At 44.4% G+C, this 14211-nt stretch overlaps 1 protein-coding gene across 1 annotated transcript in view; it reads left to right on the forward strand.

Annotated features, from left to right (window-relative positions):
- Positions 1–14211, forward strand: part of LOC116977417 (atrial natriuretic peptide receptor 2-like) — a 56634-nt gene that overhangs the window by 25923 nt on the left and 16500 nt on the right. Inside the window, exons 15-20 of the mRNA XM_033027846.1 lie at positions 553–601; positions 6126–6233; positions 8984–9103; positions 11196–11289; positions 12040–12127; positions 12577–12716. Coding sequence (XP_032883737.1) covers positions 553–601; positions 6126–6233; positions 8984–9103; positions 11196–11289; positions 12040–12127; positions 12577–12716 — 599 coding nt within the window. The remainder of the gene's footprint in view (positions 1–552; positions 602–6125; positions 6234–8983; positions 9104–11195; positions 11290–12039; positions 12128–12576; positions 12717–14211) is intronic.

Raw genomic sequence — 14211 nt, forward strand, 5'->3', positions numbered from 1 at the left:
CAGCAGCTCTACCCGCTGCGCCAGTGTTTTGGAGGAACTCAGTTTGTCAGGCATATGTGGGGGGAATGGACAGGCAGACACAAGAAACTAGTCTAGATTCGTAGTGTAGATGGGGCACCTTGGTCAACATGGGGAAGTTGGGCAGAAGGGCCTGTTTTCGTGCTGTACAACTCTATTAACTGCAGATGCTGTATCTTGAGCACTGATTGTAGAATTTCCAGCACAGATGCTGCCTGAACCACTGAGGTCATCTTGCACTTTGTCTTTTGGAAATGACTGGTGTTTCCCAATAGACTCAGTCTGTAAAACCAAGATAGAGCTGATGCCTTCTTCATTGGTGGAAGGGTGTTCATTATTTATAAGACCTAGATTGTTTGATTGCAGCATAAATTGTATTTGTTTTTATGTTGTTAGTCATACAGCACAGAAACAGGCCCTTCAGCCTATTTTATCCATGCTGACCAAGATGGCCTATATACACTAGTCCCATTTATTACATGACCATAAGCTAGCAACCTTCTAAAAAACTCAGTATTGTCTCTGTATTTCTAGCTTCTCCATAATACTGCTTGAAATCGCAACACGGAGTGACCCACTGCCGGTACGTACAATACTTTCTTGATTATCAATTTTAAAGCAAAGTCACGTGAGTGACTACATGAAGAGCCCACCAGCCCGCATGCGCGTCAATATGTCAACGCATGGTGTGAGAATAGGAGCAGTTCGAAACTGCTCTGGCAAGTAAGGGATTTTTGTTTCAGGAACGGGTCGCTGGTCCGAAGATAGGTGCAGCGGGCCCGGAGAAGCTGGCACAGCCTGTGCAGTTGCCGCCGTGGAGGCTCCTTAAGGGGCTGGCGGCGGGAATTAATCGGCTGATGGCTCGGCCGGTGCAGTGACATTCACAGGATTCTCCAGTCAGATGCCTGTGGAAGCAACACCTGGCTCAGGGTTGTGTTATATATCTCCCGCTCAGAAGAGGGGAAGCAATACCTGGCTCAGGTTTGCGTTACAATATCTCCCGCTCAGAAGAGGGGAAGCAACACCTGGTTCAGGATTGCGTTATTTTATCTCCCGCTCACTAGAGGGGAGTACTGGAGATTATTACATAAGTAACTCCGACTATGGGGATGTCGTCAAGGAATTCGAATCCCCTGAACTTATGGGGGATATGCTGCAGTTTAATCATATGAAGGAGTTCCGGCTCTTGTCACATAATTTGGAATCCCTTCGGGGATAGGAGATCCACTGGAGGAGATCTGGCGAAGAGCATCAGTGATTTAACTCCTCATCAGCTAAGGAGGTATGTGTTGGATATGGCTGGGAAATATACCAGTCCAGATGAACTGCCAGACTTTGGATGTTCCAAAAGTCAATCTCACCATTTGGGATATCTCAGTGGTGATACGTGGGCAAGAATTAAAATTTCAGTGTATCCAAAGACTATTAACTGATGTCATTTCGGCCTTTGCAAGGGCAGTAGATAGGTTCAGCTCTCGATAGTGCAGAAGATGCTTTAGCACTTCTATGTAATACGCAGTTGGAGCTAAATTGCCTTCGCAAAATGCTATAAGGCCTGAGGTAATTCCCCCAAAATTGCTCATTCATGCAGGGCCAGTAACATGCAGCCTGCAATGTATCTCTTCGGAGAGGACTGATGTTAGCAAGTTTAAGACTTGCATGGAGAAATTTAGGCGACTGCGGGGGTGGTAGAACCATCCTATATGGGTAGGGCACCAGTATCTCGGCGGGCATATCACCTATATATATAAACTAACAGCTGGAATCGCTGCTCTGAGGCTGGTTGGAACACCAGTCCTACTTAATTCAGATCTAGCCAGAGGCCTTTATTAGGCCCAGGGCCAACGCACTCACCTTGGTGAAGAGAATGTGTTGAGCTCTCGTCGACTGAGATAGGTCGTTCCAGGCAGAGGACTGCGTCAGCAATTCCTGGTTTAGGGTTGCATTATGATATTTTCCACTCTGAGGTTGACTCTGACTGTGAGGAGTCGACAAGGAACTCGTGTTCCCACACCAAGCGGCTGCTACGCTTCAATTCTAGTCGCATAAGGATCTGATGTATGTTCTGATCCAGTCAGACACTGGAGGTTGTAGGTTAATGCCATCAGTTAAGGCAAAATATAAGTCGAAAGGCTTTAACCTCAGAAAGTTTTGAGACTTCTCAGGGAAGGATTCACCTTGTACAAGGTCAGTAGAGGGTCTTCTGTGTTATACGCAGTCTAAGCTCAATTCGGCTAGGATGGTATAGGCCTAAGGCCTATCCAATTTATGCTAAAATTTCTCAAGAGTAAGAGGATACCGCTCCACAGTGGCTGGTTGGAGCACCAGGCCTACTCTTCTATCAAAGCCTGCTTTTACCCGCAGGTTCAGCGCTCACTATGGTTGCTGTGCTCTCTTCATACTCAGTATTGTCCCCAGCGGGTCATGATGTATGTGCAAAGGGACAGAGCAAAGTCTAGGATCAGCTGACTTAGTCTTCTGTCTGATGCCAAGGATCTTCTTGGTGGATTTTATAACAAGTGCTTTCTCAGAAACTGCCTTGATCTCATCTTCAGTCATCGTCTTCTCATGGACAGCAAAGCAACATTGAGCTGAAGGTGGTTTGAGTATGCAAATGTTATTACATTAATCACATGAGAACTGCTGTCGATATTTAAGTCAGGGTTCGACAAACAGGTGGGGACAGATAACCTCTGGAATTTTTCCAGTTTACAAATCACAACCAATTATAAGATTCATTTTCTGGTTGATCATTCCTCTGCGGCAAGAGAAGCCAAAAATTCTGTCCTTATGGGCAATAGAGGAAACTATGGCTATCCAAGTGGAAACAGTGACATCTCACAAAGGATGAGTAGTCTGCCCAAAAACAAGAGGGGTATATTTCTAATATTTTCTCAAGGTTGAAGAAAAGTGGAGCATGCCAAATCAGGTGATGATTTGGCTAGTCTGATCATGTGTTTGGTTAACCAGTTTAAGATGGATAATTGTCTTTCAGCAATTTAGCTGATTCAGAGGATTTAGGGCCTCAATCGATCTTGAAGGTGCATACTTTTCCATATCTATAAGGCACAGGGATATCTGGTGTTTTTGACTACAAAGCCAGTGGTGGAAATTTTAGGCTCTAGCTAGAGGTTGTCTTCAGGCCTAGGCTATTTACAAAGATTCTAAAGCTAATGCTGCCCTACTCAGATCAAAAGGGCATTGTGTCATGGAGTTTATAGATGACATGCTTTTGTAGCTGATAAGACCCAGGGATTTTATCAGTATATGGCTCTTACGATATTAAAGATGAGGCAACATGAATTTTAATAGTGTCAATTTGGCCTACTCATTCAGGGTGTCTATTGTAAAAGGTGGCTGAAAGAAGGTCCTATTTACTTGAAGTCACGAGTGATGGCTAGTTCAGCCTATTTCTCGTGCAGCTAGCCCTGCACGGTTGTATGGAAAGTTTGTGAAGAAGACACATGTGAGATACTTTTAAACAGAAGTAGCAGAGGTTTGTGGTTCTTTCAGTTTGGGCTTAGAGAAGTGATTATGTTATCGCACAATTGACACTGCTCGTGCTGCTTTGTCCTTCTTTCTCATACTATGTGGGACAATAAATGATTGGTTATTCACCCACTGTTGACTAACGTTATGCAAGGTGCATTTTATATGAACATTCTAAAACCTAGACTCATAGTAGTGTGGAATGTGTATCAGTAAAAATTATTATGCAGATATTCATCTACTGTATTCCTAATGGTAGCAGTATCTTTTAAGTTAAGTATGCTTTTAGCAACTGATTTCAGCACAAAGAACACAGTATTTACTCAATCTCAAGCTCGGTCTCTGGGTTATAACTGACATGGGGGTAGCTTGTTCTGGGAATGATCTCATAAAGCAAAACGGGCACGGTTGGGTACAATTTGGAGTTGACAGCATACCTACCAGATCGGAGATTGTGGGTGTTATTATGTATACAGGTACACGGCGCTTACTAGTACCTATGAGATGAAGGATAGTTTCTTCATTGTTATTTAATAATTTTCTCAAGAGATGGCTGGTGCAGACTATCTCAACATGAATATAGTGTAAGCTGCTAATAGCGGGTGTGAATTCAAATAATTTCAAGTCTCACTCTTCCAAGGGGGCTGGCTCATTAGCAGCCAATAGAATGGATATTCTCATTTGATCATCTTGCAACAGCAGGAGGCTTACATAGTGCACTTTCAGAAGTTATAACATTTGGTTGAATATGTCTCGATGATTGCAGATAGAATTCTGAACAGTGTTGCATTAGCTATTGTCTAACTCAAAGCCAATTGGGACCGTGGTCCAATTATGGGCAAGGGACATGTATGTAAGTTAGCATCATGTTGTTAATAACCCATGTCTTTTCTACCATTTATGGTTTATCTGTTTAAGTGTTTCACACACAGATTGGTTCACTGGATGAAACCACAAAGCTTCGAAGGCTTCACGTAGTCACTCGCGTGACTTCAATATAAAATAGAAAGATTAAATGAGAACTTACCGTTTGAAGTTTGATCTTTATTTCATGAGAAGTTGAAGTGAGGGACTACATGTCCTCCACTCCCAACCCTGAATCTCATAAAGATCACATGGTAAGTCAAGGATTATTAATCTTTCTATAGTTTAAGTTCGTGCAAGTGGTCTGTGGTTTCATACAGTTGCTCTGAAGATTGACGCGCATGCGGGCTGGCGGGCTCTTCATGTAGTCCCTCACTTCTCATAAAATAAAGATCAAACTTCAAACGGTAAGTTCTCGTTTAATCTTTCTATTTGATGTTACAATTCATGTACTAATTTAATTTAATTTAGTTTAATTAAGTTTATTGTCACATGTACCGAGGCACAGTGAAAAGTTTTTGCTGTATGCTAACCAGTCAGCAGAAAGACAATACATGATTGCAATCGAGCCATTTACAGAGTATAAGTGCATGATAAGGGAATAACGTTTAGTGCAAGGTAAAGCCAGCAAGGTCTGATCAAGGATAGTCCAAGGATCACCAATGAGGTAGATAGTTCAAGGATCACCAATGAGGTAGATAGTTCGGACCTGCTCCCTGGTTGTGGTAGGATAGTTCAGTTGCCTGATAACAGCTGTCCCTGAATCTGCAGGTGCGCGTTCACACAGCGTACAGATACAGGATAAAGGGAATAAGAAGAGCGGAGTTAAATTAAGAAATGCTATTGGAGTAAAGGTTTAAAAGAGTGGATTGTGATCATGAATATAATGCGTGATTGCAGATCCACTTCTGTGACTAGCACACAAAGAGTCGCCCGGCTTAGTTTATTATTGTCACTGGTACCGAGGTACAGTGAAAAGCTCTCTTGTTGCATGCTATCCTGTTGCTATTGTCTGTTAGCACGCAACAATAGCTTTTCACTGTACCTCGGTACATTGAAGGGTGTAGTGGGGACCTCATTGAAACTTACCGAATAATGTAAGGTCTGGATAAAGTGGATGTGGAGAGGATGTTTTCACTAGTGAGAGAATCTAGAACAAGAGAGCACAGCCTCAGAATAAAGGGACATAACTTTAGAAAGGAGATATGGAGGAATTAATTTAGTCGGTGGTAAATCTGTGGAATTCATTGCCATAGAAGACTGTGGAGGCCAAGTCAATGGATATTTTGAAGGCAGAGATTGATAGCTAGATTAGTATGGGTGTTTGAAGTTATGGGGAGAAGGCAGGAGAATGGGGTTGAGAGGGAAAGATAAATCAGACTCGATTGAATGGCATTGAATTGAATTGATAGAATTGAGGGGTCGAAAGGCCTAATTCTTCTCTCATAATTTATCAACTTATGAAATTAAACTCAAACTAATCAAACTAAACTCAAACTCAAACTATCCAATCAGCAAAAAAACTACACATGATTAATCAAGCCGTCCACAGTGTACAGATACATGATAAAGGGAATAACATTTATAGCAAGATAAAGTACAGTAAAGTCCAATTAAAGATAGTTTGAGGGTCTCCAATGAGGTATATGGTAAGTCAGGACTGCCCTCTAGTTGTTGACAGGATAATTCAGTTGCCTGATAACAGCTGGGAAGATGATCCCACACCAATTTGTGTTTTCCCTTTCTGTGTCAAGGACAATGTTGACCTGGCCAAGGTGGAGTTGACCTGGCGACCCAGTCTTCCCGAAATATACACCAGCAAGTCCGACAACGATTGTCCCAGCCAGGAAGAGTACGCTGAGGTAACTCATCAGAATTTTGGAACTAGGTCTTCTGCACACTTGCCTTCATCGGTGGTGTATAAGAGTTGGGGCACCATGCCATGATTGTCCAAAACATTAGGTAAATTGCACTTGGAGCACAGTGAGCAGTTCTGGTCGCCACACTATAGGAAGGATGTGACAGGGTGCAGAGGAGATTCATCAGGATAGGACACAAAGTGCTGGAGTGACTCAACGGGTCAGGCAGCATCTCTGGAGAACATGGATAGGTGACTTTATGGGTCAGGAACCTTCTTCAGACTGATATATCTGGATATATACTTTCCCTACACTCACGGAAACCTTATTTAAGGAATCCATTGTGGGGTTGTGCCAGCTTTTACTAACAAGGTCAGGACCCTTCTTCAGATTGATTGTGATGTGCAGGGGTGGGGGGGGGGGTGAGAAGGAGAGGTGGGGGCAAGTCAAAGCCTGGCAAGTGATGGGTGGATACAGTTGAGAGTTTTTTCGATTGCCAGAAGTTGGACAAAGAGTAAAACTTAAAATTAAAAACATGCAAGATAGGGTTAGAAGGGGCATGACATGTGAAGTCAGAGGAAGGAATATAGGTGGAAGGGGGAAAGAGTAAGGGGAGAGGGAGAAATGGGTGTTTATTCAGGTGTAGTACAGAGAAGAGGGGAGAGGGGGTGTGTTCCTCCAACATTCCTGAGAAAACAAGTCAAGTTTGTCCAAATTCCCCATACAGATATTACCCTCTATTCAGGTGGCATTCTGGAAAACCTCATACATTCTCTCCAAAGCCTCCACATCCTTGCTGCAATGGGACGACCAAACCTGCATGAAATACTAAAGGTTTATCGAACTGCAAGATGACTTCCTGACTATTACAATCAATGCTTCGCCCAATGAAGTTAAGCCTTGTTTACCAGTCAGTCAACTTGTGCTGCCACTTTCAGGCAGATGTGAACTTGGACCCCAGGATCCCTCACCAAGATAAATGATTTGGTTCTGCTTCAATTTCCGGTTCCACCAAGATGCATAGAAACATAGAAAATAGGTGCAGGACGAGGCCATTCGACCCTTCGAGCCAGCACCGCCATTCATTGTGATCATGGCTGATCGTCCCCTATCAATAACCCGTGCCTGACTTCTCCCCATATCCCTTGACTCCACTAGCCCCTAGAGCTCTAACTAGCTCTCTCTTAAACAGCAGTACAGAATGCTACAGGAGATTCTTTGTCCCTGTGGCTATCAAACTGTACAACTCCTCCCCTACTGTCGTGGGGTAGACCGACTCTCCCCCCCACCCCCCCACCCCCATCCCCCCCTTCCCCTTCACCCCCTCCCCAATCTATGCACATCCCCAATCCTTTCCACTCATCACTTTAATTTCATGTTTCATGTATCTTGTGTTTTATGATTGTTGGCAGACCAATTTCCCTCCTGGGATAAATACATTTATATCGTTTGGTATCATATTATATCGTAGGTTCTTGAATGCCAAAGTTAATTTGACAAATTCTTCAAAAACCCACAGAGTGATGAGAAAAGAGAAAGAAGCCAGGGACTAATTGGAGCTCACACGAAGAACTAGCATTGACTCAATGGGCTGAATGGCCTCTTTCTGTCTTGGGTCATTGTAAGATTCTATGGGACAATCCCAAAAAGTATTCATTTGATTTTAAAGGCTATTATGTAGGTATGTTGCAAAGCCTACCTGAAGCGTTGCTGAAATCTGTCGCTGCGGGTGTGCGCGATTTTGGCGCCGTTTAGAGGGGGGCGGGTTTAAAACGCGATTTTCTCTAGGCTGTTCAAATCGAAGATGTTCAGCCTAGTTAATTATTAACGAAAAATTGCTGGAAGACCCCGTCGCAAAAGCTATTATTAGTTTTAAAGGCCTCGTATAATAGTTATAGTAGTTTAAAAATCAATCTCTAAACCCGCGACCACCGGCAGCTGTCAGGGTCGCATAGAGCAAATAATAGAAGGTATGCTGCTTATTTTTACATTAAAAAGGGCTTCTTAAGATCCCTTTATACAAAGTTTAATATTGCGAGAAGCTCATTTTGGGCCCATTATATCCCGCAGTATTTTTCTGGGCATTTGAGGGCACAAATCTACCGCAATGTGAACGTTCTAAACCAGCGCGTTCACAGGATCCCACTAGAAAGCTGATTTAAAATGGACTTTAATTTACAGCAATTGAACACTAAATTCCTTCCATTTGGCCTATAAATTAATGTAAATGACATTTAAAAATCATGTTTTATTGTGTTATTTATGAATATTATTTGGACACTTAGGCTATTTAAAAATGTTAATCATTTATTAAGAAATGGATAGATGTTTAGATCTAGTAATTGAAGTTTGAAATTAGCTACACTTGGGTAACTAACTAATGATATGCTTTAATTTCAGGTCATCCAAGTAAGATTATTTTATATTTGTTTCAGAATGGTTCAATCTACGATAACTGAAAATTTCATTCAGTTCTCTTAATTTTTAAGAAGGTTATGGGCTTTTGACTGTCCACGATCACAGCTTTTTTGTTATGTCCATAGAAAATCAATAGGGAACAAGATGCTAATTTCCGAGTATGAAAATGGCCATAACTTTTTAAATACTTGAGATATGAAAGTGAATTAGGTGTCAAATTAAACTTCTTTTTATGTGTTTATCTGATGGGATAAATTACAGACTTGATTTTTTAAATCTCAAAATTTTGTAACATTGCTACATTATGATATATTTTTCTATTTTCTTTTTCAAAGTTGATAAAGAAGTGTTGGGCTCATAATTCTCTCCTGCGGCCAACGTTTGAACAAATTAAGAAGATGCTTGAGAAGATGAACCCCAATAAAGTCAGCCCGGTGGATATGATGATGACCTTGGTAAGAACCTTGGATGTTGCATCCTTCTCCTGTGGGTATGTCAGGTGATAGGAGCAGAGCCCATCAAGTCTGCTCCTCCATTCAATCGTGGCAAATCTATCCTCCCTCCTAACCCCATTGTAAAGCCTTCTCCCCATAACCCCTGACACCCGTACTAATCAAGAAACTATCTATCTCTGCCTTCAAAATATACATTGTCTTGGCCTCCACAGAATTCATGGCAAAGAATTCCACAGATTCACCACCCTCTGACTAAAGTAATTCCTCCTCATCTTCTTAAAGGTGCGTCCTTTTATTCTGATAAAAGGACATCCACTCTATCCAGGCCTTTCATTATTCGGCAAGTTTCCATGAGATACCCCCTCATCCTCCTAAAGGATGAGCAATCCTTCTGGTTGATCTTGTGTGGGCCAATAGCTACTTAGCTGGGATCATGGACCAGTCTCATAGGACCACAACATCCTTCACTCGGTCACAGGATCTCCAATGGATCCCACCCCCAAAACACTCCTGACTGACAGCTAACAAAGCCCCGCTCCAGCTATGCAGACTGTCAATGGACTTTAATTGTTAAAACATATTGAAACAAAGAATTGCTTTGGTAGTTTAAGCTAAGATTGACACAACGTGCCGGCGTAACTCAACAGGTCAGACGACATCTCTGGAGAAAAAGGATGGATCCTGACCCAAATCTTCACCTATCCACTTTCTCCAGAGATGCTGCCCGACCTGCTGAGTTACTCCAGCACTTTGTGTCTATCTTAAGTTTTAATTACTTCTGACTTTCAGAGTTCTTTAAAAAAATATGAAAATTGGTTATACTAGGGACTGCAGATGCGGGTTTAAAAAAAAAAGGCACAAAGTGCTGGAGTGACTCAGCAGGTCTGGCAGCATCACTGGCGAACATGAAAAGGTGACATTTCGGTTTGAGAATTGTCTTCAGACTGATTATACTGCGGAGGGAGGTGGAAGAGAGGTAGGGGGCAAGACAAAGCCAGGTAATTGTTTAGATTTGTTTCGAGATACACCATGGCAACAGGCCTTTCAACCCACCATTATAATCTGTTCACACTTGGTCTATATTATCCCACTTTCTCCCTGCACACTATGGCCAATTACAGAGACCACAACCCCGCATGTCTTTGGGGTGTGAGAAACAGAAGAGGCAAATTCCACTTCAGGGAGGGTCATGAGGCTATGAAACTCTCATGTTCAAAGGAAGGTGGAATCAGAGGCTGTGAATGGTGTAAAAACGCAATGAGATAGATTCTTGATTGGCAACAGAGGGAAAGGTTACCAATGTAGCTGGGGTTGAGGCATTGAGGTTGTAATTGAGGTTGCTTGAGGGGCCGAGTGGCCTAGTCCTGCTCCCATTTCACATCATGGAGTCATCGAGTTGTACAGCTCGGAAACAGGCCCTTTGGCTCATGTTCGCCTTCACAAGTGTGCATGAAGGAATTGCAGATGCTGATTTAAACCAAAGATAGACACACAATGCTGGAGTAACTCAGCGGGACAGACGTGCTGCCTGTCCCGCTGAGTTACTCCAGCATTTTGTGTCTATCTTCACCTTCACAAATCTGGATGAGCAAGACTTAGATGTAATTTTAATTCTGAGATTCAAGAGTTTTACCCCACGCTTGGGATCAAATTCTGTCTGTGAGGCGTTGTTAATGTCGCCGACTGGCTCCTGTGTTGCAATCAGCTCACAGTGGGTGGTGGGGGCCTGGAACGCGTTGCCAGGTGTGGTATTGGAGGCAGATACGATAGTGGTGTTTAAAAGGCTTTTAGATAGGCACATGGATATGCAGGGAATGGAGGGATATAGATCATGTGCAGGCAGAGGAGATCAGTTTAACTTGGCATCAAGTTTGGTACTGACATTGTGGGCCGAAGGGCCTGTTCCTGTGCTATACTGTTCTATGTTCTTTATTCTATGTTCTATGTTATGTTCCGTGTTCTGTGTTCCATGTTCCATGTTCTGTGTTCGATGTTCCATGTTCTAGGTTCTACGTTCTGTTCTATGTCCTATGTTGTATGTTCTGTTCCATGTTCCATGTTCAATGTTCCATGACCTTACCCTTTGTTCCAGATGGAAAAGTACAGCAAGCACCTGGAACTCATCGTTTCCGAGAGGACTCAGGATCTACTCCAGGAGAAGCAGAAGACGGACTCGCTGCTGTACAGTGAGGAAGCTCAGTCTCACAGCACGGACACAGGCCCTTTGGCACAAGTCGCCCATGACGACCAACATGCCCCATCTACACTAGTCCCAAGGCCTGCATTTGACCCATATCCTTCTATCCTATCCATATACCTGTTCAAGTAATGTTTAAATGTCGTTATAGTTCATGCCTCAACTACCACCTACGGCAGTTCCATACACCCACCATCCTCTGTGATAAAGTCACCCCTCAGAGTCCTATTAAATCTTTCCCCTCTCACCTTAAACATATACCTTCTAGTCCTTGATTCCCCTACCCTGGGTAAAATATACTGTGCCTTCAACCTATCTATTCCCCCACACTGGGTAGAATACACTGTATATTCACCCTATCTATTCCCCTAACCTGGGTAAGCGACTCTGTGCATCCACTCTATCTATTGCTTTACCCTGGGTGAAAGACTGCATTTACCCCATGAATTCTCTTAGCCTGGGTAAAAGACTCTGCATTCACACTGCCTGTTCCCCTACACTGGCTAAAATACTGTACATTCACCAAACCTATCCCCATACCCTGAGTAAAAGTGTGCATTCACCCAACTCTGCATTCACTCAATCTATTCCCCTACCCAGGGTAGAACACTCATTCATCCTCAGTGTGCATTCATCCTAATAGACTCTGTTTTCATTGTTCGCCCGGGACTTTGGGACTGTCTGTAATTTGCTGGGACGTTGGGATTGCCAGTAACCTGACTTGGTGTGCTGTTTTCAGGCATGTTACCCAGAGCTGTGGCCGACAACCTCCGCCAGGGGATTTCTTCGGAGGCGCAGAGTTACGCCAACGCCACCGTCTATTTCAGGCAGGTTGTCCGTGCGGATTGCGGTCGTGGCGATGGGAATGTGTTTGTCGGAATCGCTTTAGCCGCTGCTTCAGTGGGCTGTGGGAGCTGCTGCTTCTGAACCTTTGGTGAAACCGGGGGAGAAAATTAAAGACCGATCCAGCCAGGGTCAAACAATTCTGCACGGGAAGTTTACAACGTAGCTCTCCCCCCTTGCCCCTTACTCCACCCCAGTTGTTGACCACAGTTCCCCACATGGTATCGTTCTTGAGATCACACCTGCTCTGGACAACAATGAGCCTACCAGGCACCACTCTGCCAGAGGTCATTTGTTGCCAGCCCTTATTGGTCCTGTTCCCACGCTGTACCTCTAAAATACACTAAAAGCACATGGACAGAACGTGATCCTGAGTGTGTGGGTTAAAGCTCTGGTGGGTGATGGTGATAACGGCGGTGTCTGCTCTCCACAGTGACATTGTTGGCTTCACCCAGCTGTCCAGCGCCAGCACTCCGTACCAAGTGGTGGACTTCCTCAACCGCCTTTACACCACCTTCGACGACATCATCGACAACCATGACGTCTACAAGGTGGAGACCATTGGAGATGCCTGTGAGTGGACTGCATAATCTGATCAAATGGTTAATGGGCCAATGGGTCAATAGGCCAGTGGGTCAATGGATCAATGGTTCAGTGGTTCAAGGGATCATGGTCCTTTATTACCACGTGTACCAAGACACAGTGAAATCCCTTATTGCACACAGCTCAGTGAGATTATTGCCATACATAAGTACAATCCCTGATAAGCACCGAATGCATAGAAACATCCACTGTGTCCATTTGCAAGAGTGGCCCGGTTTTGGCGCCATTCCACAGTCCCAGCTGCAGTTGGCCATAAATGCACGTTGCAGCCGTCGCCTCGTCCCGCAAACCGTCGTCTCTCTGCTTGTCCGGCCACCTTCAACCCTCGTGCCCTGGGGGTGCCTCCCGCAGCCGATCTTGAGGGCGCAGAAGGTAATAATCCCCATTGGGACGACAGATGGCACAATGGGCTAAGTGTTCGGCTGGCGACCGGAAGGTGGCCGGTTCGAATCCCGCTTGGAGTGCATACTGTCGTTGTGTCCTTGGGCAAGACACTTCACCCACCTTTGCCTGTGTGTGAATGTGTGTGAATGTGTGTGAGTGATTGGTGTTGGTCGGAGGGGCCGTAGGCGCAGAATGGCAGCCACGCTTCCGTCAGTCTGCCCCAGGGCAGCTGTGGCTCCACCACCGAGTGTGACTGAGGAGTGAATGAATAATGCGATGTAAAGCGCCTTGAGTATTAGAAAGGCGCTATATAAATCCCATCTATTATTATTATTATTATTATTCTTACTGGCCCTTTGTCCGGCGTCTGTCGCCGTCACCGACTTCCTCCACCCTCCTCTCTGGTTCCCAGTTCCTGGTCTTCAGAGCCGAGCAGGAGATGAGGCTCGGATGAGGGGATTGGCAGTGGCCCACGGCCTGTTGGGAACCTCTGCCATGTGCGCCCTCCAGGAAATTGATTGCCATCATTTTCTGTCTTTGGGCTTTGCCCTTGGTAAAGAACGGTCCAGTGGTGCAGCGGGTAGAGCCGCTGCCTCACAGCAACAGAGACTCGGGTTTGATCCTGACCTTGGGTACTGTCTGAGCAGAGTTTGTCCTTTTCCCTCTGTGAGCGTGTGGGTTTCCTCTGGGAGCTCCAGTTTCCTCCAAAGGATGTGGGGGTTTCAAGGTTAATCGGCCCTCTGTAAATTGCCCCAGTGTGTAGGGAGTGGATGAGAAAGTGGGATATCATAGCACAAGTGTAAGCCGGTGATCAATGGTCGGCATGGATTCAATGGGCCGAAGGACCTGCTTCTGTGCTGTATCTTTCAATCTTTCAGGTCGATAAGGTGGTCTAAAAGGCTTTCGGCACTTAGGCCTTCATCAGTCAGAGTATTGAGTATAGAAGATGGGAGGTCATGTTGCAGTTATATAAGACGTTGGTGAGACCGCATTTAGAATATTGTGTTCAGTTCTGGGCACCATGTTATAGGAAAGATATTGTCAAGCTTGAAAGGGTTCAGAAAAGATTTACAAGGATGTT

Source organism: Amblyraja radiata, chromosome 10, assembly GCF_010909765.2.
Source record: "Amblyraja radiata isolate CabotCenter1 chromosome 10, sAmbRad1.1.pri, whole genome shotgun sequence".
Lineage (NCBI taxonomy): Eukaryota > Metazoa > Chordata > Chondrichthyes > Rajiformes > Rajidae > Amblyraja > Amblyraja radiata.